This window comes from Lissotriton vulgaris, chromosome 11 (genome assembly GCF_964263255.1).
Source record: "Lissotriton vulgaris chromosome 11, aLisVul1.2, whole genome shotgun sequence".
In the NCBI taxonomy this organism is placed as follows: domain Eukaryota; kingdom Metazoa; phylum Chordata; class Amphibia; order Caudata; family Salamandridae; genus Lissotriton; species Lissotriton vulgaris.
This window is the reverse complement of record NC_141699.1, coordinates 510,463,109-510,489,701: the sequence shown is the minus strand read 5'-3', so window position 1 is coordinate 510,489,701 and position 26,593 is coordinate 510,463,109. Positions and strand designations below refer to the sequence as shown.

The 26,593-nt window shown below is 47.1% G+C and overlaps 1 protein-coding gene across 1 annotated transcript in view; it reads left to right on the top strand.

Annotated features, from left to right (window-relative positions):
- Window positions 1-16,020: 16,020 nt before the first annotated feature.
- Window positions 16,021-26,593, top strand: part of MTHFD2 (methylenetetrahydrofolate dehydrogenase (NADP+ dependent) 2, methenyltetrahydrofolate cyclohydrolase) — a 34,090-nt gene continuing 23,517 nt past the window's right edge. Inside the window, exon 1 of the mRNA XM_086943574.1 lies at window positions 16,021-16,169. Within this exon, the coding sequence (XP_086799700.1) occupies window positions 16,081-16,169 (89 nt within the window). The 5' untranslated portion in view covers window positions 16,021-16,080. The remainder of the gene's footprint in view (window positions 16,170-26,593) is intronic.

The window sequence follows — 26,593 nt, the reverse complement described above, 5'->3', positions numbered from 1 at the left end:
ACACTGCTACTAGCGCCAGAGGTTGCCTCGAGTTGAGGCTTGGCATATAGCACGTTGTTGGAACACTCGATGATAAATGCCATAACGCGTGTGAGGGGCGGAAGAAAGACATACACCGCACTATTAACACAGCGTTTATGAGAGTGTCCCATCTTAACCAATGGTTAAGTAGTATCAAGTGTCCATTCTTCTTCTGATTACAAAATTACTGCTACTGGGGTGATGAATGGACCGTCGACCCTACTCCCCAATTTTTGATTAATGGCCAGGATATCTGCATATTCTTTATAAAATGCTGCTGTTAGGCCGTCCGCCCCTGGGGCTTTGTCACTGGGCATGTCGCTTATGACTTGTTTGACATCCTCTAGAGTAATTGGTGTAGGAGAGTAGGGTCTGCTATCCTATGGTCACCCCAAATATTTGCCCTTTGCTTCACTGGTTTATGACTTAATGTGGCTGCTAATCAGACCCACAGCCTGCTGTTCTCTCTCTAAATTGATGCCAATGCACTCTAGGTGCATTACAAATTGGATCTGGTTCACCTTATAGGCCCCTGTAACAGTGTACCCCGGGTACCCAGGGCATAGGTGTATCCAAGGCCTACCAGGGGCTGCAGCATGTATTATGCCAGCCCTGGCCTGGCCTCCATATTTGACACAACTGGCTGATCAATCAGCTGGGGTAAGTTGGTGTAATCACCTCTTACTTAGGTATAGTATATCTATATCTAACATATCTGGACACTTGTTAACCTATAAGCCACTCCTATGGAAGGCCTCGACAATCCTGGAGGCAGAGTGCTTGGTTTCATGTGAGATGGTGCTCTGGCACGAGCTGAGCCTGTCTGCAGCTGTTGGGAACAACTCCCTTAGCTGTTCCGAATATTGCCATACCATATACTCTTAAGTGCATTATAATCCTCGCGGTTACTTGCTAACTTTGGTTTGGCTTTATCAAAACATGTCGAGTAAGGTGTGATACGAATTGGAATACTACCCCCTCGCCAATTCTGGCGACTGGGGTAGCATTCCACCCTCCTAGAGGGACACGACATGTACATAACCTGAACCCCGGTTAAAGTTACCTCGAGCCTCAGCATCACAAAATGGATGCTGCCACCACAGACACAAGTCTGACCTCCTGCTGCTGGGAGTCCTTCCAGCGAGGGAGGCTTGGACAAAGGGTTTCCTGCCTTGGGAGGTGCTAGCACCACCCCAGACAGGATTTTGTGTATTAGGTAGGACAGGGCTGAATAGAATGAGACATGCCTGGGGCACACAAGGTGTCCCTGTGCATAAGCCAGTTCAAACCGGTGCTGGGGCTTTCCAGCTCCAGTCCTGGTGCGGAACTGGACAAAGGAAAGGGGGTGTAACCACCCCCCTTCCTGGTCCCACCCAGAGGAGGGACCTAGCAGGTGATCCGGCCCCTAGATTTGGAATAAGAGTAGGAGCTGTGTCCCAAGACTTCAGATCATCCTGAACTTGACTTGAAACTAAGAAGAAAACTGGACTTTAACATTCTGCTGCACAGAAGACTGAAGAGCATCTCCCTTGTGGCCAAGGAGTGACCACCCTGTGAATACAGGCACCATCCAGCAACTCGACGTCTGCTTTGCCGCCGCTTCCCGCCGGAGCCCGAGCCCAGAGCCCGACAAGACCTGGATTCCCAGACATCTCAGAGCCCGACCCACAGTCCCTGAAAAGAAGAGACCCGTGGAGGCACCGAGAGACGTGGGACCGGCCATCTTGGAAGATTCACGAGAAGCTGACTGCGCAGCACCCGAGGAACCCTCAACGCTGTGCTTTGGGGTTTGAGAAGCCCCACCATCGAGCAGCATCTGCACCGAAGATCAGCCCCCCAGCATCTCCACGATCTGCGTGGGGACCTTTTGCATTTTGCCACTCGACGTGTCATCCCGGTTACTGGCCCGTTGGCTAGTGGCCATCTTGGCGATGAAATCCGAAATCAACACCGCTGGTCTGGTTGCTCCAGACTGGCCCTCGCTCCTGTAAAAAGGAGCGGCCCCTCTGACCTTGCTGGTCCGAGTGAGAAGCTTGCATCGTTTCCTGCGTGGCTTGCAGTAGCCAAGGCCTGTTTGCTCCAATCAAGAAGCCGCCATCAGCTAGAGCCTTCGTGGGACAGCTCGTGATCGACCTCTTCGTGTCCACGTGGCTGCAGAGACAATCTTCACTTCTTCGCCTGTTTGCACCCGACATCGCCTGGTTCCCTCCTGGTTCCACGGTAGTCACTGGCTAGTGGCTTTGAACATTGTCCCCTCTGCTTTCAGGTCTTCACCTCTTCAGATCCACCCTTGGATCCACCGGAACTCTCCTCGACGACCCGCCTGCAGCATCTTCATCTACAGGCTCCATAGACCAGCGCGACGAAACCCAACACTCTTTGAGACATATGCACCCACTTCCTGTGGGTGAGGTAACCCTGGCACCCCGGTGCTCCTGTGTAGCAATACACCTCTAGTGTCTATGTTCCAAGTTGCTAGGTTCTAGGTCATCCGGAAGGTTCCCTTTTCAGTAACTTTGTACTTTTTACGCACCCTTGACTTTGCATTGGTGCATGCGTGTGCTTTAAGCGCTGCACCCGAGTCCCGCGGGCCTTTCCCAACTTAGTCACTGCTAGTCCTGAGCAGCTCCAGCGATTCCCAAGGCCCTAGGCCGCCTTCCTTTTCGATTAGTGATACTTATACCACTATTTTAGTATATGGTTTAAGTGGCCCCTAGGGCCTATACATATTGTGCAACTTTTGTATATTTAAACAGTGTTTTGTTTTAACACATTTGCTTCTGTGCTCATAAAGAGTATAGGGAATACTTGTAGTAAATAAATATATATTTATATTTTCAATATATATCTGTGTGGTGTCCTTTTCATTTGGTATTCAAGGGACTGTATATGGTAAAACAGCTTGCTTCACATGCCTTTACAGAGTTTAGCCTAAGACTGCTTTGTCCACGCTACCTCTAGGATAGCTGGTCTATAAGGTTGACTTACAACCAATCATCATAAGGGTTGCTTGGCATGGTACAAGGTGATCACTAGAACTAGTGAACATCATATACCAGGCCAACTTCTCACAATTGGCAGCACCATATATTTCCTAGCTCCGTCATTAAACCATGCCAGTCCTATATCATCCAGGTAGTCAGTTATGTCTGTTTGTGATGGGTTCGTTTGAGATATGTACAGTTTGGAGTAGTAGTTGGACATCACGCTCAGTATGTCAGGCGGTGTTCGAGCCGCCTCCCCGTTATCTGTGTGCAGTTCCGTGATATAGGCTGAGCCCCTTGGCGTTCTCAACAAGCTAGCTAGCGTTTTACCCGGTCTGTCGCTCTCCCCATACCGTCTTGCCTGGGCATGTTTACAGAGGTATGCCGTCTCTCTCTCAGCCTCATCTTGGAACTCCGTTAGTTTGGTCCTAATGGTTGCTATGGTGTCAGGCGATTGGTCCTGCATTTGTGAACGCTCTAGCTCCTCTATTTCCCGCTCCAACCTGCTAAGTGTATTGCGGATGTCGCCCAGTACGCCTGATTTCAACGCTATGCAGTTCCCTCTTATGAGAACTCCTGGTGAATCAACTGTACCCTCATTTAATGTGAAATATTCTTTAATTGTATTGCGTAGCTCCTCTCGAAAGACCAAGTCCAACAGTGCCTTGGATGGGAATTTGCAGGCAAAGGGCTGGGCATATGTAGGGGGTAGGCACAAACTAATCTGGGCAGGGGCGTGATCAGATAGCGTGCAGGGATGGTGCGGGCAGCAGCTAGCCAAGTGTGTAAGTCCTTCGATACTAGCCAGTAATCTAGGCTCGACCATGCGTTTCGGTGGTGTGTGATGCATGTGCCTTCTCTTGTTGTTGGATGTAGGGCCCTCCAGGAATCTATTAGGTGGAGGTCTTCAATGATATTATGCAGTGTTTCAACTGCTCTCGTGTGGTGTGCTCGAGGTGAACCCTGCCGGTCCATCATCATTGACAGGACCACGTTAAAGTCGCCTCCTTACAGGATCACATTGTGCCATAGTGTTTGTATCCTATGCCATAGGTCCTGGAAAAATTCCGGACTGTCTGTGTTCGGGCCATAAATGTTGATTAGTGCTACCGGTGTGTGACATAGCTCTCCCTGCAATATGATGTATCGTCCCTCACGATCTGCAATCGTGCTGTAGGTGCTCCACTGCAGACCCCTGCGCATAAGGATCGCAACTCCCCTAGAATAGTTGGAATAGCCAGCCTCTACGACCACCTCTCAGCGATTATTCCTTAGTATTCCTGCTGATGCATTAGTCAGGTGCGTTTCCTGCAGGAAACCTATATCTACCCCGTGTCTCGTGAGATATGAGTGAATTATTCTCATTTTCCTACGGTCATTTAATCCCCGGACATTCCACGTGAGGCATGTTGGTGTGTTACCCTTGCGTGATTGTGCCATTGCTATTCATCCAGTTCAAGCATACAGCGTATCCGCATTCGGGACCTTGATATACCATATTAGTGTGCGCATACAATTGCAAAAAATAAAAGCTTCTCCTAAGCGGACACAGAAGACCTATTACATGTGTGCAAGACTTTACCTTCCAAAACAATATAAAGGAACTAAAACCCACAACAGTCCCCCCTCCACCAACCCCCCAAACAGGTTGTGCAGTCCCCTCCCCCTTCGCCCATAACAACAACCAGGTCAGACATAGTGTCCAACCTAAGGGAATTATCCCTTGGGGTGCGTTGAGTCTCCGGCAACTATCCCTGTACTTATGACCGGGTGGCCGAGCTGCAGATACCACGCACATGCATCCTGAGCTCACCTTGTTACAGCAGTTCATAACAGTCTTTAGGGAGATCCTCAAGTTCTAGACTAATATGGCCCCTTCGGAGGAAAGCAAAGATCTTATCTTACCAATCTTTATCCAGTCCACTGCTTCTCGACACTCACTGTGATCAGTCAATCTCCATGATATGCACCACTAACCTCTGAACCTCAATCATCGTCGATGACTCTATCCTCCATCTGGTCCTCCTCTGGAGTCTTCTGCTGCTTGTGTTCCTTTGCCATCTGCTTCGCATAGGTGAGTGCCGCCTTAGCGTCCGTAAAGAAAGTGGGTCTACCAGGACCCTGAACACGCAACTTGGCCGGGTATATCAATGCGTATTATGTCCCTAGTTGTTGGAATATTTTCTTCGCGGGGATAAACTCCTACGGGTAGCCTGTACCTGCAGGGTGAAGTCCGGATACATAGCCACATCATTTCTGCGGTATTGGATGGCGCCCTTTTCTCTGGCGAGGCATAGTATCGAGTCCCGTTCTCTATAGCTGAGCACCCGCGCCAAAATTGGCCTCGCCAGTGCCTCGGCCCCAAGGACCTGTGCTCTCTTTCTATAAGGAACATTGGAGACAGATTTGGTCCAAACAGGTCTTTAACCATAGTTTCAACGTACTGCTCCATGTTCTGAATGTCCGTCGATTCAGCAATTCCTGTAATCCGTATGTTGTTCCTTCTGGATCTCTCCTCCAAATCCTCATTCTTCTGTTGAATTAGAGCCAGCACCTTGTCCATTCCTCTCAGTTTCTTCTCCATGTCGGTTTGGCCTTCCTCCGTCTCCATCACTCTTGTTTCAAGAACACTTACTCGCCCCTCCTGCTTGTCCATTCGTTGAGTAATTCTGTCCATGCATTCAGCCAGAGTGTCCATCTTGGAATCAATGCCACGAAGGCTGGTTTTCAGTTCTTGGAACATTGATCGGACGTCCTCCGCCGGCAGACTGGCAGTTGCTCCGTCGTCCGCTGACTCTCGATCAGCTGCATCTGTCTCAGTAGATTTGTTTGACTTCTTATCAAAGTTGAGTCGTGGTTGCCTCGTGTCTGGCTTCCCCATGGTTATGCGGAGCTTGCTATTTCTGTGAGTTCCCTGCCTATGCGAAGTGTGGCCTATGCCAGCTGCCGTCCGGGCGCATCTTCAGGGTGGTCTCCCGTGGATGGTGCTCAAGTGATTTGTTTACAGACCTCGAGTTTCCTATGTCAATCTATCCCGGCTCACCAGCAATCTCAATTCGCCATTAGCTGAGTGCGTGCTGCCTCCTGAGCCTCTCTATCACGCCAGCATCAAAATGTCTCGGGCGAAATTTCTCCAGCCGCGTCGCCACAGGCCACCTTCCAGCTCAGCTACCCGCGTCTTAGGAGGACCGTCATAGGTAGTGCGCCTGCTTTCCTCAAGTCGCCAGCTCTACTACACAGCGCAGTTTCGGTAGCAATTAGCCAAAAGGGGAGCCCAGCACCTCCGTTAGCACTCCCCGCGTGCTGGCGTGTCCGTGGCAGTCTCTACGTTCTGGGAGAGCAAGACTCTGGGCCTTCCGAATCACTCACAAAGGGGACTTCTCCCTGGTCTCACAGCAGGCATTCGCACTACAGCAGTGTCCCGTGATCAGCGCGTTGCCTCCTACTGTGCAGGCCCCCAGTCACCGTCCCTACTTCTGCCTGTGTGCTCAATGGTGCGCTTCCCTATGTTTGTGCAATTCCATGGCAGCCTGCTCCAGGGGGCATACAGCGCACAGTTGCGTTCACTGTCTAGGCGCCCCTTCAGGTTGGTCAGCGGCCTGCAAAATGGCGGTTTTCTCTGCCGGGTATTCCCGGCGAACTCTTTTGTGGAAGGGAGCCCCTTCTGCCCCACGTCTTGCCAGTCTTCGAAGTATTGGGACCTGCGCAGGCCCCCCAATAGCGCCTTTCTCTGCCAGTTGGCTTACCAGATTTCGCACTGAATGCAGTCCTCTCATCGCCTCAACTCCCTGCCTGCATTTCACGCTCTGGGCCGAAGGCTGCGTAGTCCTGCTTTCCTCCGTCTTCAGGGCTCCTCCAGTAGCCCCCAGGCACCGCGTCGCTCTTCTTTCCGTGCCCCTGATAGGCCCCGCAGCAAGAACTGAAGAGCCCTCTACTCTCCCCCAGGAGCCAACGCCGCGCGCTGCGGGGTGGCCGGCCACGCAAGCTCCTGGATGCAACCAGCCGCCCAGGCCTCACTCCGGGCCCGGACCGTCTTTAGCTGGAACGTCAATCTCCCACTAGATACTGACGTCGGGATGGCACCGATGCGTGCAGGATCAGCCCCGCACCTGGCACTGTAGGTTTTGCCCGCTGTATGGTGTGTGGGACTCTGATAATAGCGGATTAATGGGCTCGGCCGGCGGAGCTGCGTTAGCAAGCAGCCATTCCGCTGCATGGCCAAGCCACGCCCCCAATGTAAACAGAATTATGGGTGGGAACTGTGCCCCTACTTCATGGCAGGGAGCGGAAATCATACCTGTGTATAAAAAGGGAAACTGGGTAGCCCTGGGAACCTCAGTCCAATTAGTTTGCTTGATAACCTTCAGAAGGTTTTTTTTTATCATCAAATTATCGATAAATTGCACAACTGATTAAGTGCAACTAACCTTTTGTCCCCTTTACAAGCAACCTTTCATCCCAGAGTCCGCACATTTGACCAGATATTTTCATTCAGTTTCATCTGTTGCAAATATCTATGGCTGTCCAAGGACCACTTGGATGTGGTATTTGTAGATCTTAGGGCGGCGATTGATATGGTCTCAAGACAAAAACTGTAGATTACTTTAAGGTCACTGGGTATAGACTCTTGAATTACTAAATGTTATGGTAAGGATACACAAGGCAGAGATGGAGACCAAGTGGCGAATATACTAATGTCATATGTTACTTACAAGATTGTACTCGGGACTCCCTCAGACTGGGTGGAATTCCCATACTAGTTGTTTTGTTTGCCGATGACACCCTGTTCAAATTTCAGACCCCTATGGGGGTTACAAAATCTGTTGAATACATTTTCTTAATTTTGCAACTAGAAGGGTTTTGAGGTTAACAAGGCAAAAATAAATGATATGGTGTATAATCGGTATAAATGATAACCGGTAACTTCAACCTGAATAGCTCCACACTGAATAGGGTGGACAGAACTGACTACTTAGGAATTAGATTGGATAACTTCCCCTCTTGGTCCTGGCAATTGCACTAAAGTAGAATTACCTTGTTACATGGTGCCCCTATTGTGTCTAAAAAACATAAAATAACACCAAAATCTTTATCGCCTGCAGTTGATATCTATTGTGCCAAGGTACTGCCCTGTATGGGGCTGAAATCTGGGGATAGGAAAACACGGTGGCGCTAACAGCAAAAGAAAACATGTTTATGAGGTCACTATTTAGATTACCTTAAAGTACGCTTATAGTCCCACTATATTTCAATACCAGATTTAAGAGAGTAGGTCAGTTAGTGACCGCTATTGTTTTAGATAAAGATTGTGGTCAACACCTGATTTAAAACCATATAGGAAACCTCTAATTGAGGTGTTGGATACATATGAACAATACACTCTATTCCATGGCTTTTTCACATAAAATCAAATGTCTCTGCCGTAGGCATGGGAACTATGGAGTAACTCCCCACTTCATACGAGGTGAAATTAGAGATACTGTTAAATCAGCCTTTTGGTTGTATACGATTGTCATACCATAGAAATACAAGCCTTAGAAGTCTTACTGATGGTTTATTTATTTGTTTTACAATATAAACTCATTTCATCATTTGAACCCTATATTGATGTCATTACTGCTTATCAAAAACAACAGTTGGTGGACAGAATGCAGAACAATGTCATACATTCACCCCAGTACAGAGATCTGGGCCTAAATCCATCGTTTGTTTTGCTCACCATGCCGGTCCAGTTTGAACCCAGCCATATGCAAATCAGTCTTAACCCTGTGCCTCATGGGAACAGTCCGATTTACAAAAAGGGGGTGGTGATGAACAGAGTGTCTGAGTTAAACAGACCACTCTTACCCAGTCCAAAGATCAGGGCTTGATCCATCACCGTTATTTATCTCACTGCCCCATCCCAGCTCAGAACCTGGCTATATGCAAATCAGTCTGTCCCTGGCCCAGTGCATCATGGGAACAGGGCAGACTAAACTACCAAGCCAATTCTTCACCAGAAAAGAGACAAGCTACCGGGGACCGGTTTCTGGCATTTCAGCCTTCTTCGGCCCGGCTTGCTTGAATCCTGATGGAGCAGTGAGAAAGGGACTCATGTCTGAGTATACCCTGCCACACCTGTAGTGGCCAAAAACGATTTACAAAAAGGGGGTGGTGATGAACAGAGTGTCTGAGTTAAACAGACCACTCTTACCCAGTCCAAAGATCAGGGCTTGATCCATCACCGTTATTTATCTCACTGCCCCATCCCAGCTCAGAACCTGGCTATATGCAAATCAGTCTGTCCCTGGCCCAGTGCATCATGGGAACAGGGCAGACTAAACTACCAAGCCAATTCTTCACCAGAAAAGAGACAAGCTACCGGGGACCGGTTTCTGGCATTTCAGCCTTCTTCGGCCCGGCTTGCTTGCAGACTAATTTGCATACAGCCAGGTTCTGAAACTGGGATGGTGCAGTGAGCTAAAAAACGGTGTTGGATCTAGCCCTGATCTCTTGACTGGGTGAGAGTATTCTGTTTAATTCAGAGACTCTGTCCCTCACCACCCCTTGTTGTAAATATTTTTGTCCACCCTAAGCGTGGAAGGGTATACTCAGATGTGAGTCCCTTGCTCATTGCACCATCAGGATTCAAGCAAGCCGGGCCGAAGAGGCTGAAATGCCAGAAACCGGTCCCCGGTAGCTTGTTTCCTTCCCAGTGTAAGAATTGGCTTTTGTAGTTTGGTTTGCCCTGTTCCCATCATGCACTGGGACAGGAACAGACTAATTTGCATACAGCCAGGTTCTGAAACTGGGATGGTGCAGTGAGCTAAAAAACGGTGTTGGATCTAGCCCTGATCTCTTGACTGGGTGGGAGTATTCTGTTTAATTCAGAGACTCTGTCCCTCACCACCCCTTGTTGTAAATATTCATGGGAACAGTCCAGCCCGAACTGCCAAGCCAGGTCCTCCCTGGACTGGAAACAAGCATCCTAGGACCGGTTTCGGTGTTTCACCCCTCTGCAGCCAGGATAGCTTGATTCCGGTGGCATGGAGAGCACGGGACCCACGTCTGGGCATACCCTTTCCACTCGGGGTGCAATTGCAAAAACAACAGTTGATGAACAGAATACAGAACAATGTCATACATCCCCTTTGGTATCGCTTTCTCCTTATCAAGGCAGAACCCTGTGCATCAAACGGAGGATGGGCACTGTAAGATCAAGCTGTACGCAGATCGATGTTTGAAAGTAGGAAAAGGATCCCATCTACAGGAACAGTGCATACAGGCAGCGGCTCAACTTCAACTGTCTCCAAGAGCCCTCTTACATATAAACATTCCAAAGCTCCTAGCAACAGGAGCAGAGGCCTAGAATGCCACACATCTCCCTCCTCCACAAAATACACTAGATTCAAAAATAATATACAATATGAGGAAACGTACTAGAGAAATAACACAGGGACATAAAGAAGAAACTCTGCTTACATAAGCAAGAAATTCACTTTACATAATCTCTCAAATATGCCGGAGAAGAAGACACTCTTGCGGACCTACGAATGGTGCCCGAAGCTCCAGGAGAGTCCTTCGAACCTGCAGGAGAGTTCTTTGAACCACTAGAGCCGTTAGCTGAGCTAGAACCCAAACCTCTGTACAACGGATGAAAAGGTACCAGATCATCTCTGACTACTACCACTCTGTTCAGGTTCCAAATGCGGTGATCAGCAATCTTGACTGCATTATTAAAGAGCTTGATAACCTATAAGGCTTTCTAAAATGCTGTGGAACAGCTTCTTTTACAAGGATTTTTAGTAAGGACTCAATCCCCCACTTTCACAACAGTTTTCTTTACACTCTTTCTTTGGTCATAAAGCCCTTGCGACCTACAATCTTTCCTGCCAGTTTCCAATCATGCCCATCACAGTTTGCATCACGAGTATTTTGCAAATCATTGACCCATGTACGAGCCACCAACGTGTTGGCATGCCTACCCCTGAATAGCTCAAAGGGAGGTTTCTTAGTTGTGGCGTGGGAGCTTAACCTATAAATCTCAACTTTCTTGAAGATTTCATCCCACCAGTCCAACCCAGTGGATTTAGCCATCTCAATTGTCTCTTTAAGAACAAGATTGAAGCGTTCCACCAGTCCGTTGGTTTCTGGATGGTATAAAGCACACCACTTGTGCTTGATGCCATATTTAACCAGGAACTGTTCCATTTCTCTGGAAACAAACTGAACGTCATTGTCAGTTAGGATGGCAACCGGTATGCCTTCCCAGGCTATGACTTTTTGCAAAAATGTCTTCACATGCTTGGTCTCTATACCATGTGTAATAGCTATCTCTGGCCATCTGGAGAATAAGTCTACCAGAACGTACCACTCAGAACCCAAGGAAAAAACAGGACCAACAATATCCAGTCCAACTTCTTTCCAAGGACCTTCAGGGCGATCTTGTATGACCATGGTTTGAACCTTCGGCTTGGCTACCGTCTCACTCAAGGTACACTGCACACTATCTCAGATAATGCACTCTATCTGCAAGTCCATCCCAGGCCTCCAATAAGATAATCTCAGCCTCTCCTTGGTTTTTGACATTACCTGATGTCCTGTATGAGCCAAAGAAATTAGTTCTTCTCTAAGGGCAGACGGTGGAACTAACCTCAAACCTCCAACAAGTAGACCACCGTGCTCCGAAAGCTGATCCTTAACATGCCAAACACTTTTGATGGTGGTGAGCCTGCCATGAAAAGTGTGGTGGTCAGGAAAGTAAGGGGGCCCCTGTGCATGGCAGTGCATGCATGGGGGCTCATGTTGTGCCCCCGTGTGCATGCAGCTTTTCCTCCACGGCATGGACTGCACAGTCCATGCTGTGCAGGAATGGGCTTTGGCACTCCCTCAGCGCTGCAGTTCTAAGACTTACGAAATGGGCCTTCGAACTGCACTGGCGGGGGACCTCCAAAGCACCACCCGCCTGGCCACAACGAAACTCGTAATCTGGCGGGTGACTTTGGCGGTGTGGGGGCAGGAATCGGCATGGCAGCCCGCTCCCACACTGTCAAAGCCGTAATTAGGCCTTAAGTATTTAGTGAAAATAAGAAATAAACGGTTGCTGTAGTCAAATCATGATCACTGTTATTTGGCAAAGGGGATTTGTGGTGAACTCTTCCTGGTAGCCGGAGCATTGCAGTTTTCTATATTTCCCCCATCTTGCTGGGCTGTGATTGGCTCACCTGCCCCATTGTTTCAAGTGTAGCAACTTTGAATTTAATGCAAGCCTTGATGCCTTTCAAAGAAACATTTGCTGAGGTTTCCCTTCTTTTCTCTTGTCTTCAGACTGGGCCCCCACCACGACTCTCTCTGGTTATATATATCTGTGTGTGCTGTTTTATTTTTAAACAGAGGAGAATTTTTTTTCCATTTTTTTCTGAATACCCAATTTTCTTTACTTCTTAAATTGTGCATTGCTTGCTTCTGAAACACGTCTTTTTATGAAGTATGCCTTGAACTTCTTACACAAAGATGTTCACTTGTTCAAGGGTTGAGTATTGCAGTTTTCTAAATATCCCCACTTTGCTGTGCTGTTATTGTCGCGCTATTGTCCAGGACATCCACCACCTGGAGGATCTGCTATTGAGTGTGCAGCAAAGGATTCACTCCTAGTAGCGATCCCTCATTGGCCCTGGTAGGAACTTGGGTCTGAACCGCTAATTCTCCTTTCACAAGCTTACCCCTCTCTCTACACGAAGCCTAGGAGGCCCCATTTTGAAGAACTACAGGAGTCAATCCACATCTGTCCAACATCCGGTAACGTACAACAAACTTTTATGTGTGCTACATTTGTTTTGCATTTGTTTCTTCTCTTCTGTTTTTTCTCAGCTTTTACTGTGTCTTGCCTTTCCTCCTTGTATTCTTTTTCCCCTCCCTCTCATGCCATATTTTCTCTTGTTTTCTCTTGTTTCATGTCTCTTCAAGTCTTTCTTTGTTTTTTCTCTTGTCCTTCCCCTACCAGATTAACACAATCATTCTTTCTGTGTAGTCCAAGACTTTCCCCCACTCCTGGCCCTTTCTCACACTATTTGCTCCTTTCATTCATCCACCTATTTAACCTTTCTCCTACTTAAGCTCCTACTTAGGCTTTCTCCTACTTAGGTGGCCAAGAAAAGAGCAAAAGGTATGTGCTTCTTGTGTGCAGTCTTGCTCTTTTGGACCTCCTGTGAGCAGCATAGATGCCGTTTTTTATGTTCTCTATTTTCCCTGATGATTTACCAGTATGTTGTTTTGAGTCTTCTGATGGCACTAGGTGAGCTCCTTATACAATAATGGAACACACTGGCACAAATCAACCGGGTTCCCTATGTTTGCTGTCTGAACTTTTCTACCTACTCCAAAGGTAGGTGGTTCCTTGTGCAGCTTTGTCTTTTCTCACTCTGCAACTATCCATCCTTGTGTGCTGTGACACCCAGCTTAATGTGTATCAATCATGTCTTTGAACCTCACGCACATCACCAGGATGTAACATATAGGTTGAATCACAGCACTGTTTCACCCATATGTAAATGTAAATGTATTTGAGCTTATATAGCGCACAGCTACCCACAAAGGGTTTCCCGGCGCTTGCTTAGGGAACCCGTCCTGGTATTCCCCTGTGAGGTAACCCCGGCAGTGTATCCACAAGGTGAAAGCCAGGCATCCCGCGGCGAGGGGCCGTTGTGGAGATTAAGCAAGCTATTGCCCAGAGTCGCAGAGTGTGAACCCGTGAGTTGAGAAGGCACCGGAGCGAGAATTATCGAGTCCGTGGAATTTTGAGCCCAAGACCCGCCGAGGCGGGGAATTGAACCCTGGTCCAGGGCCGATATCAGCTTCCGGGTCTGCCGCCTCTAACCCCTGAGCCACACTTCTCCATACACTCCAGAGGGCTCCTAGACTCCTAGGAACTAGGTGGAATTCTGAGTGCTTCGCTGCCTTGCACGGGGACTGCCAGGAAAGTGGTTTAGGCCTCCCCGGGGGCACAGGAACTGTTACATAAATACCAACCAATACAAGACTGACTGAATGGCACTGATTTTCGTGGTCCAAGGGGACGGGGAGGACATTTCATTGGGAAGATCCGATGTTTTTTCACTCCCAATGCCTAGTCTTTTTGATGCACAAGCACCCAGAGTGGAGTGTGAAGTGACACATCAGCATTGTCCTAAGAAGGCGGGATCTGGAAGTAATGATCATGGTTGTGTGTGCACACTCTCCATATGTACCCCTTAGAAGGATAATAAAAGCTGGGTGTCTGGCAGAGGTTAAGGCTCTCTGGAACAGATGATGTGAGGTCGACATTCCTCCTATCACCAGACCATCCCTGAGGCGGATATTAACTTCCTCCTGTTAAGCTTAGTGCCTGCAAAAGGAATAACTAGGATGTCACTGATTATATAGCTTAAGGGTGGAGTGACTTTGTCTATACAGTGTTCTCTGAAGAGAAGAGGGCGCTAATGTGAAGACGTTGGGAAACGCTGTTTACCCCACATTTTTACCCCGCATTTTTCACTGCAATAACTTTTACAACGCAGGGCTTTACACTGCAAAACTGTTATAACGCCATATGGGGCCATCGTAAAAGGAACTGTGCAGAGCGTCAAAACGTGTGCACTTTAGCAGTGCCCTGTATGCCAGGAGTGGCTGCCGTAGTATATGGAGATGCACCAGCTGGTACGAGGCAACCTCGAGGGGCTGCTGGTACTGAGTATTGCCAAGTTTGGGGCGTCACCCAGTAAAACTGAAGCTGTGATCTACGGGTCGAAGTGTGCACTGAGAGCAGGCCCTAGAGACCTGCCCTCTGGACTCCGGAGCACACCACGAGGTCTTAACGCCATCATTGGGACCGGTTTCACTGGTCTTTAAAAGACCATTTGAATGTTAATTAGGCCTTGCAGCTGTTTCACCCCTTCTAAGAGCCTGCAGCTCCACTCTGCCTACTGATTAAAGGTTCAGCCCCCCCGAATTTTTTTCTTAGCTGCCCCCCCCCCCCCGGAAATTGGGCTGTAGTTCCTCTGCTCACCATCATATCCCAAGGCCAGGGTGGGGGCACACACCACGTGTGTGTTTGCTGGGGCTGGCCCATTGTCACTCACTCTACATATGACAATGGTCCGCGATAAGCACAGGCCGAATGCCTGACGTCCCAGTGCGACCCTGGAGTGGGCTAAGAAGACTGAAGGCGTAGAGTACTGTAAGAAAGCGGGGTGAGGCGGAACAGCACTAGGCAGCCTTACTATTTGCACACCTAAGCTTTTGTCAGAGAGCTCCTAAAAAAAACACTGAGCCCCTCGCACTTTTCGTGTATATTATTTTTTCTTACAAATTATGTTCTAGCAAAAACGACCAGGCCCACCCCAATCTTGTACATTCTAGACAGAAAACGCTGCTGGAAGTTATGTCAAATGCAACTGCTATCGCTAAGACTTGAGATGGCCACAGCAGCTGGCAGCGACAGACGTGACATACACTTGCTATCACTATGAGTTACATGAGGAACACACGACACGCTGCCAATGACGTGAGCTATCATAGCTGTTCAAACACCGCAGCTTTACCTACTCTGTTGGAGGTTCCCTCTTTTTAAGCTTCGTTTGGTATTTTGCAACTCTCTCTGCCCTCCAGTAAATAGCGGCACAGCAACTTTCCGTTGCAAATCTTCCCGTTGGGCGTTCCCAAGTGTCGGGCCGCAAGGATATCTCTGAGCGACCCGGCCTCCTTGCCACGACTACTTTCTGTAAGACTAACAGCAGTCACCCGAAGTAAATCTGCTATCATTCAAAACACAGGACAAGCAAAGATGCTACTGGGAGTGATTCGGTGAGATACTGCAGCGGCATATGGGGCAGCCCTTATCATTGAGTTACATAAGGCACGGCTGCAGCTGTAGGCGTCCCCAAAACCTCAGAGAGGACGTCCCTTTCCAAATTCTGGGTCTTCCATGACACCCCGTGGGCGTGTCTCTGACGTCACGTACAAAGTTATAAGAGGCCTGCCTGCTGCAGCTCCTCCCAGTCAGATCGTAGGATCGTCTGAGCAGCTACGCTCTCGACGCTGTGCCTTCATCAACATCACTATGGCAACTTTCAAGACCATGGGAGCCCTGCGGAGCATCCTGCGGGCCGCGAGCACTCACACCTGCCGGCTTCACGTCAGCGCTGCCAGGTAATCAAGACCTAGTCCTAGAGCGGGCAGGGGCGCGAGCTCTTCCGGGGATCCGCGAGGGCAGGAACGTGCTGCCAGGGGGGTGGAGGGGAAAGGCACGTTGTTCACGAGGCAATCCATGGGTGACTTTAGGCAAAGAGTGCTGGTTGTGTCGAGTGTCTGGACACTACGCCAGTTGTACACGGTGCACTTTGTGTGGACGAGAAGCGACTTGCAATGGATATATGCGAGAGTGTGGCATGCGTTATTATTGCAGACACCAAAAGCAATGCTGCGCTTTAGCCTGATATCCGTTATTAAACACGCTGTCTGTGGGTTGCCTTAATGGTAATGCTCCGGTGGCTGTGCTGTGGACCATAATGTAAATGCCCCGCTAAATTCCATTTCTTGTAGTGTCTATTCTCGCACAACCCTCTTCTCTCTGTTAAAAGCCCCCTGCCGGTCGCTGAGAGAAGTGCGGCTGATGAAATCGCTCTGCCTGCTTGCGTTGGGTGCCGCCCCGCCTCCCTTGCCGTCAGCTGTGAGCTTGTCAATACTGCTCCCGGCTTGTATGCAGAGCAAAGCTCCCAGCCAGCATCGCCAGCCTAATCAGGTACTTGCCAGCCATCGCAAGTCTCGAGAAGGAATACACGACGTACAAGCGAGACATCGATTCATCTTTCATGGTATATACCATTTTAACAGCGTTGAATAATAACGCTCGGTATGTCTGCGTTTAAGTAATGAATGATACATCCCTTCGACACTTCGTCTTAAATGTGTCCTGCTGCCAAGCCTTGCTTTCAGATTGGGATGTAGTGACGGCAAAAGCTAGCACAATGATTATTCCCAGCAGAGTCAGATTTTGCAACAGATAATACAGCTTTTTTAATTTATAGTTTCTGTGGTGTCATTTCGTTTAACATTGGTATGGTTTGGAAATCTGTCCCGCGTTAATGTTCTTCCTCTACTGGTGACTGCTGTTTCGTTTCCATGCCTGGCCAGTTCCACATTGTGGACAAGTAGGTTAAGTGAGCAGCACATTCAGCTTTAGAAAAGGAGTCGCACTCGAAACCTACTGTAGCATCCGATCTGTGGGGAAACGCATCAGCTGCAGATGTTACACCAGCTCAGACTTCTAATGCTAAAATTATTAAAATTAATCGAATGCCCCAGAGTTTTCCAAAGCGCTCAATGCAAGTACCAGGGTTGCCCATGCCAAGGATCCCCAGGTTTGATGCCAACTCATACCTCATTCGCCACTATGCACTTCCTATTACTTTATCCAAATCTTGAGGGTTCTGTTTTTTCCATGTTCACATTTGTCTCTGTTTTTTTCCTCTTAATTTTCCCCCTTCTCTGCCTTTCTCTTGCTCTGTCGGTCAAAAATAATTCTATATTTCCAAATTAAGTCCTTGAAGAATTGTTTAACTTTTAGTTGAGATGGGTAATCTATTTGTCTGTCAAGTAAAAGTGGCCTGCTGTGACTCGTGTGACCCTCGGCTTGCTGTTATTTTGTTTGACTGCACTGAGCATGCTGTGGCTTGTAGTTCCTCTTTTGCCTCTTGCAGGTATGGGCGTACGTGTAAAGGCATGCTGGGTGGAAGCCACTCTCTAGACATAGAGCCGACTGGCCAATGTTTCCATGGTTGATGTATGGGATTCATTGTTCGTAAGAATGGCCACTTTTGGACTCTTAAGAAACACACTAAACAGCTGTTGCTCTCCATCTCCAAGAAGATGCTCTATAGAAGCTAACCCTAGACTGAGCCTGCTAATGTAGACAAACTCAACTGCTCACTCAAACCCGACGAACCACTAAAAGACGGAGCACTATCTTCGCATATACAGGAGCGGTCGCCAACCAATCTAAAGTGATGGCGGGAACGGGGGTTAGGGTGGGCTAGAAGAATGCAAGTAAATAAAAAAGATTTACCTGTACTAACACTGCCTCGCCGCTACTTTCCTGTTCTCCTCCGACCACCCCCTCAGGCTATGGACCTCAGCACAAGCTCCCCACCCAATCATGACTGTGTTCTAATGATAGCATAAGAGAAGCGCCTGGATTGGCCTGAGCGGTGTGCTTATTCTCCAACCTAGCTGTGCAACACAGCTGCGTTGGAGAAATAAGTGTGCGTGTCTGTTTGGCCGGCCTAAGACGACTAGCCAAACTGACATGCGCATTTGGAGCGCCCAGTCAGCCACAGCTCCAATCCTCTACGGTCAATTGGCAGCAGAGGACCTGCCCCCTTTTTTCCTGGCTTAGACAAGCTGGCTGCTACGGCACTCCATTGTGAAAAATAAAATGTGTATTAAATCATTTCATTACCATTTTATTTTTCACGTTTAGCGTGGCACAGTTGGTGGGTGTCGTGCTCCCCACCCTAATGAAGAAACCGCTACGGTGCATATATCTTCACTGGTCGCACACACAGTATAAACGGCACAACTCGCCAGTATCTCCACTAGATGGGTCTTCAGCTGAGAGCCAAGTAACATATTCTTCACAGTATGTGTGCAGTCACTAGTGCTATGCTAAGCCCGTCTTTGTGCAAATCCAACTGCAGGCTGAGCTTGAAAGTGTAGACACTGTTTTCAAACCCATACCAGCTTACTCACGAAGCACACTACAGACAAGCTGCATGTACCAGCTGAGCCTGACGATATGAATTTTCTTCTGAGGGTGGGCACAAAAGTTGTTTTCTCAATACTTCAGAGCAAAGTGATGGCACAATGAGTTATGCATGTATATAAGACTGAGGTTATAGCCTTACCACGCGCTATCGTTCATAAGTAATTTAATTTTTGAACACCTTTGTGTGTCTTGCTGACTTGCTACAGAGATGACCTGTAAGTTCATAAAGGTGCAAAAAGGTGTGCATTTAATTTGAATTGGGGATTGACCAGTTCTACTGATTACAAATTGTCTGCAGGCCTGTCCACTTGTCCTTGTTAAATCACTCTGCTCATTGCTTTCTGTACAGGATGTAATTTTAATTGAGGCTGGTATTGGCCTTTACGGAAACAGTATGCAGCAAACGTTTCCTAATTATCCATACAAACCTATACCTTCTATTTAGTGCTCAGTTATATTTTTCCTGCTAATTTTGTGTTCATCCATATTTGTTATGTGAAAGTGACGCTGATAAATGTGCACACATGCACATTAACAGCTTCCCTTGATGTGACCGGTTCCAGATTTCACACATCATTTAAGCTCAGCTAGATCGCCACGGTCTAGTCCATATGGTGCAGACTCACCTGCTAGTTACTGCATTGGAACAGTCATACGAGAGAGGAAGTTTTGGTGGCATGTAGGTTACTGTAGGTGCAGTTTTCCTGTCTACAAAGGTATCATTGTAGTGTCTGACCCATTGTTCACGCTGCAACGTTTTGATTCGTGCCCTATGTAACATCTTGTTCAGTTTACAAACAGAAGGGGGAGAGAGAGAAAAGGGAATCAGAATGGATTAATTATCCCTGGGCATAGATACATAAACAAATAGAATCCAATCTTTTAGACTTTGGGTGTATCCTCCGCAGTGGGGCACACCTTTCTTGTTTTTAGGTCCCCTCACACACCAACAGGCCCCTTGGTGTCATGCTTCATCTTAGGGATCATCGTACCCCTCTACGGGGTACGGCGTGCTGCGACCTACGGATACGCGGGAGCACTTGATAGACTATGTGCGGTGTAGGTGAGGGTTTTTTATATGCGAGTGTATTGTGGGGTTTGGGAATTAGTGTAAGGTTAAAAAGGACCTGGCTCGTGGGGTGACTAAAAAATATTTAATAAGCCCCCGGGCTGGTACTGTTAAAATGCAGGTGGGAGGTTCTTACGCTGTTAATGTGCGTTACCTCCTTTTGGTGTGCGTCGACATGTTTCGGTGCAAGATGCACCTTCTTCGGGACGGGGTGCACAAATCCCCACCATACTCGCGTTTCTCTAACCAATACTAGAATTTTCTAATAAAAGTGAGGAAAGAAATTACAGTGCAGGTAAAAACAATGTACCTAGCAAAAAAAGAAGTAGTCTGTTAATCAACCTGTAAAGGAAAGAAGAATTTTTTTTTTCTGGTAGTCTAACTCTCCATATCCATAGGTAAAATGTCCAGTGGTTACAGGTGATATACTATAGCTGTATTTCAGTGCTTATAGTGGGATTAAAGTTTTGAAAAAGAACACACACTAGACACACTGACACATAACTTAAAATGCACACTTAATAAAGAAAATTTAGTTCAGGTGTTTTTTAATTATTTTCTGGCCGTTGCACCATTGTTGGTAAATAGAAAAAGACAAAATTGTGTTATGTCCCTGTAAAGTGAAGAGAAAAATATCATGCCATTACATATTCACAACATACTGTTTTGGAGTTGAAGGAAAAGCCTCATGAGCCAAACGTCAGGATCTGGTGTGCTAAATAATAGCACCTGTTTAGGAAAGAAAGGTATATTCAGGTCCTGGTTTTACTTGCAGTAATGTAGTGGAGACACTGCTCGTGGTCATCAGACCTTTTTACTCACGATTTCTGCGAGGAAATACCTCCCGATCTATCCTTTCGTGGCTCCGATGGTAATGCCAGAAGGTTGTTCGAAATCGGGGTTTTATACTATTTCCCGTGTAAAGTTAATTGCATAAGTGGAGGAGTGTGGCTCAATGGTTAGAGCGGCAGACCCTGATGCAGAGTTCTGTCCCGGAACCAGGGTTCAATTCCCGCCTCGGCAAGTCTTGGGCTCAATTTCCTCAGACCTGACAATTCTCGCCTCGGTGCCTATTCTAATCATGGGCACCACGCTGCAACTCTGGGCAATAGCTTGCTTAACCTCCACACCGGCCCCAACAGCGCTAGGATGCCTGGCTTCACCCTGGGGATCCCCAGGAGTGGACACTTCACAGGGAAAGCCAGGAAGGGTTCCACAGCGGTATGAGTAATAGCGCCAGGAAACCGCTTGGTGGCAGTGCGCTCTACAAATACCTTGACATTTACATGACATTTACATTTACATAATTGAGTAATTGAGGTTTCCTTATGGCCATATAAGGTCTTTGGCGGTTTTTGCTCGCATTCGCCTTACGGAAGCGTCTTCTCTTTGCACATGCTGCTGTGTGCGCGTTGTTCCTCCATGTTGCGCATGCGCTGTCACAGTTTTAGTTTGTGATCGCTGTTTACGAGCGTCTTTTCATTGCGCATGCGCCTAATTACGCGGAGGTCCTTCTTTAGCGCAAGCCCTGATTATAGTGTCCTTGTTTTCTGTCCAGCGCTTGCGCTCTCCTGTACGTACGTAATTTCTCACGATGGTTATTTGGGGCAATGTAATTGTTACCGTTTTTCTTATATAGGTACTCTGAATGGTGTTTCCTTAGCAATGTCTGCCTAATTTGATCTTTATTTCGCGGATCATTTTTACTTTGTGAAGTGGAAAGGCAATACCTGGGGCATTTGTTGTCTGGTGGATATACCATGTGGTGAGAAGACATCTACAGGGGATACTCATTTTGTCTGGATTGTTTATTACACCTCGTGGAAAAGGCAATATAGCAGGAGACCATCTATGTCAGCTGACCCCAGGGGATATTGTCATTTAGGCTTGTAGTATTAGTCCCCAGCCTGAAGACCCATCGTTGCTCCTTCTCGAAGAGTCCTTGTTCAGATGGGAGTTGTTCGACCACTGTCAGTGCCTGTGACTAGCTAGGGACAGCACTCCCCTGATCTCCAGATGGTTCTGGCCACCCCAAGGGCTCACCTGCCATCTGTTAAGAACTGCCTGATGTCCACTTGCTTAAAACTCCTAAGCTCGTTCTCTTTCCTGTTGCATCCTGTGCAGTGGGCTTTTCCTTGCTAAGGCATGCCGTACGAGCACATTCTAACCTCTTCTAAGCACCTGACTTTATAAACAGTCTCTCATTCATCACCCTGTCCTGGACTGAAGTTTTTAGAACATTCTGGCTGAGGCAGACACCTTCTGACCAGTCAGGTGCACCAGGTACACTAGCAGGGGGTTATTGTCGCCGCAGACTAGCCCAATCACCCTCTAGCAGCAATCCTACTCTAGCTTAGTCGTGAATAGCCTAATTGACTGTCAGGTGTTTGTAGTCCATGTAGAATCTCCTCATAGCCCACATGCCAGGACCCTAATCATTGCAGACACCCGATCTCCAGGAGAAACCCACACTGCTTTATTGCAGTCCGTTATGTTTTTTTAAAGTTCGAATTTTCTCATATGTCATCAGTAACACATTGTTGGTTATTCTTAATCAAATTTCCCTGCGAGACTAACAAATTGTGCAAAAATTAATCAGATTAAATTTTTGTACTTTACGTTTGACATGTTTTTACTAAAGATTGCCCCGGAGTCATTTCTGCTATACCATATTCCAAGATCAGCCATTCAAACAATTTTGGGACAGATCAATTCCAATTTGAGAAAAGACTACTGTTTAAGCTGCCAGTTTGTTTCAGATCCTCCTGGTATTTCCTTGAGGCTGTAAAATTCTGGAGGATGTACATATAGTTCACAATATGTACATTTTCCACACAATACGATTTTACCATGTAATTTCAAGATACTTTTTTCTTGGAAATCTTATAATGTTTTCGTCCAGCTGGTGAAGGTGTTAGGGTGGTACAAATTGAGCCGGTATCTGCATTTTCTCTTAATGCACCCTCCTGTGTTGTAGGAGCAAAACTTGTCGTTTAGAAATCGTTTTAGCCAATTCTTACAATTTGAGATTTTGAAGATTGAAAATAGAAGAAACGAATGATGCCAAAGAATTGTAGTTGTAGACGTTTGATCTCATCTTTTTGTTGTAGTGTGTTAATGAAAAACAGCTTTTTTTCCTGAAGTTTACCACTAAACTCATATCATTTTAGATATCAAAGTATTTGGTGCCCACCTTATTTTTTTATCCCCTCAGAAAAAAGATACATTATTAGAACATTGGAATGTTGGGAACTCCATTGAAAACAATGGAGTTCTCCGGGCATCTAATGACTGGTAGAAGCCCGGATCTCCAGCATTCTAGCATGTGACTTTGTTCACAGCTGTTGCTGAGAATAAAGGCCTCCCTGATCCAAAGGGTACTTAAACCCATTCGGGCTCCGAGGGGTGTTTTTTACTTATTAGGACATTCTGCCCTCCAGGGGCTGAATGTTCTAATAGCCTTAGAGCCCTCCGTACTGGGCACTAAAGACCTGCTTTCTTGTTAAAGGTCTTCAGCTTGGGCCTTTAACACTGGAGCCTTTAATAGCCGGTAGAGCTAGCTACGGCTATATTAGAAAACTGGAATATTGAGTGCTCCATTGAAGATAATGTATTGGCTCCAGGCTTATAATGGCTGGCATAAGCCCTGAGCTCCAACATTCCAATGTTCGTCTTTGTTTCTCCCTTTTTAATTTAGAACATTCTACCCTTACTGGATGGAATGTTCTAATGGCCTTCTAGTTCTTTTGCCTCGGGCTATACCTATTGTTAAAGGCCCTTAACTTTGTGAAACTCTAGTTCAGGGCCTTTAACAACCGGTATAGTCCTCAGCAGTGCACTATATTAGAATTATTGGAATGTTGAGTGCTCCTTTGAAGACAATTGAGTGGCTCCGGGCTAATGATGGCTGCTATAAGCCTTCTGCTCCAATGTTTCTCCGTTTTTAATTTAGAACACTCTTCCTAATAAGCATATTTTGTTGTTTAAAGCACCAAAACCCGCATGGTACTGTAAATACTGTATTATTTTCCCTGTTAAATTTCAGCATGTTTGACCTGCCGATATTCACCAACAGTTGAGATATTTAATGCATCCGTTGGTTAAAGGATACATTAATAACTTTAACCCGTACTGCTGACCCATGCATAAACAAGGTTACACATGGACCCGAATATAACAAGCAACTCTTAATCAGACCCTTAGTGTGCTGACGAAAAACATTTTTTTTCTCCTGAAAACTCCAAGCACTTTAGACAGCAAAGTATTTGGTGGCCACCGTTTTTGTTACCCCCACAGAAAAATGATAGGTTATTAGAACATTGGAATATTGAGAGCTCAATTGAAGACCATGGAGTGGCTCTGGGCTAATGATGGCTGGTATAATCCTTCTGCTTCTACATGCCCAGGTTTGTCTTTCTGTTTCTACAATTTTAATTTAGAACATTCTATCCTTAGTCGGTAGAATGTTAAAATACCAGCCGTGTATAAGACAACCCCTGAATTTTAATATAGCCTTGTAGCCTGCTGTCTCATGCTATACCGGTTGTTAAATTCCTAAACCCTCTTTAAAAGCCCTAGTCTGCAGCTCATCCCTATAATTCTGGTTGTCTTTAACAACCAGTATACCCCTTGCAGTGGGCTGTAAAGTATATTAGAATTCTGGGGTTGCATTCAACACAGCTGGTATTTTAGCCAACCGTCCCATTAAAACGCCTAATGCTGTGGTTGCAGCGATATACCAAGCCCTCGAATGCAGGGCACATCACCCTCACCTCTCAAGGAGTGTAATGTCTTCACCTCTGTTTTTGTAAATGGATTGTTGGTATCAGTAATCTAACTGTCCTTGAACTGCAAATCACCCTGCTTTCTTGGAATTATGGTGGCATCCGGTACTTATTTTTGGGTTAGTCTTTTTAAAAGCTGATAAAGTTGCTGGCTTGGGGGCCTGAGTGGTGCATGTTATTCCTACCACCCTGTTAAGAGTAGGAACTAGTGGGACAAGTGGCACAACTAGTTACCGCAAGATCAGATTACCAAACTCTTCCAACAGCACACTGAAGAAAGAAGCTGGCTCTTAGGTGTAATGTACTTTAATCTTCTCTAGTGCTCCCACTGGGTAGAAGTTGTTTGCTTAGGGTGTCCCTTGATAAGCAGAAGTTCGGGAATACAGTATGCGCTTCAGTTTCATTTTTTGTTGGCCGTGGTCTAGTCTGCTCTTAAACACAGCCACACGGAATTTCCCTTTTCTCACAGTGACTGCAGTGAGGGCTAGGGTCGTGGCACAGAGGAAGTGACTATATTCTGATTAATTTGAAGAGGCCATGTATGCTGGGCTGTTTGTTTCTCTTTAGTTTCTTTTTACAAGCCGTACTCATTTTTAGGTCTCGCCTGGCGTTAGCAGCGCGCATGCTTTGCACTCGCCATGCGAGGGCTTTTTGTAATCAATACAGTTTTGGAAGTGGAGTGTAGGCTCCGTCCCCTGTTTCCATTCCCTAGCGTCCTCGTGCATGCTAAACCCTGGCTTCCTATTGGTTGTGAGGCTTTTTAGTCCCTCCAGGTTACCACCCTGTCCAGTTTTAGCACCGCTCACCTTGACTGGATGCTTTACTCGCGGCGTGACATTCTCTTTCATTACTGGGTGTAGGCACTTTTTTGGGGGGAGAAAGCACAATATAAACAAGTGTTTGCTTTCCGTGCGTGTTCCGGACGCACTTCTCTCAGCCTCTCAGACACTGCGTGAGGATCGATCAGCTGCTTGTTTCTTGTCTTAGCACAATAGCAACGTCCTGCAGAGGAGCCCTTCATTGTGTGCTCATGTTTTTTTTAGTTTTTTTTTTTAAACTTTAATGAGCACGGCGCACGCTAGGCACACCATGCTCGTTTTGTACTCTGTGTATCTCAAGAGCTCCTTAGGTCATCACCCTTTCAGAAGCGATGCCAGCAGAGGCCTTGATTACACACAAGGAGCCCCAGACGGTGCAGGCTGAACCCCTGGTGGTGCAGACGGTCAGGATTCCATCTCTGTGGTGCCTGTCCACAGTGCCCCGTTAAGCTGCGGAGTTGCCACTGGACAGCGCACTTTAGGCCTTGGTGTCCTATTTGTGCACAGTGACGTCTCAGGAGCCCAGAGTTCTGCCTCCTGTGCTCCGGGCTGAGTAGTTCTCAGAATCCAGTCTGTGAAAAAACTCTTTGAGGCGCTACATTAGCTAAGATCTCACGGTCTCCCACGCCAGTTGTGATGGGATGGTCTGGTGCTGCATTTCACTTTGCGATGTTGGCATTTAATTTAATAACGCCATTATGAGTGCAGGATTGCAAGGAGGCGCGCAACGCCCATTGGGTTCAAAGGGCTTCAGCACCCCGTCGTGTGAGGCACACACTCAGCCCAGTACTTCACAGGTCTTTAAAAGACCATTTACTTGCTAATGAGGCTTTGTGGTGTTTTCCTCCCTCCTTAGAGCCCCTGCATCTCCACTGCATATTGCTGGAAGAATGAGCTCCCCCTGAAATTTTTAGCAGCCACCCCTCCCCCTTAATTTGGCTCTAGTTGCGCCTCTGATCGCAAGTGTCTGACTATGAATAGAAATAGAAAAACTGTGGCTGTACGTGGCATTCACTCCTAAGGATAAAGGACGAGGTAATTCACGCCAAGCTCGTTCTTTCCAGTCCTAGGCTTTGATTTCATAAAGCAGTGCACTCTGGGAGTTTTAGTATTTCTCACTGGCAAGTACACAAATCGTT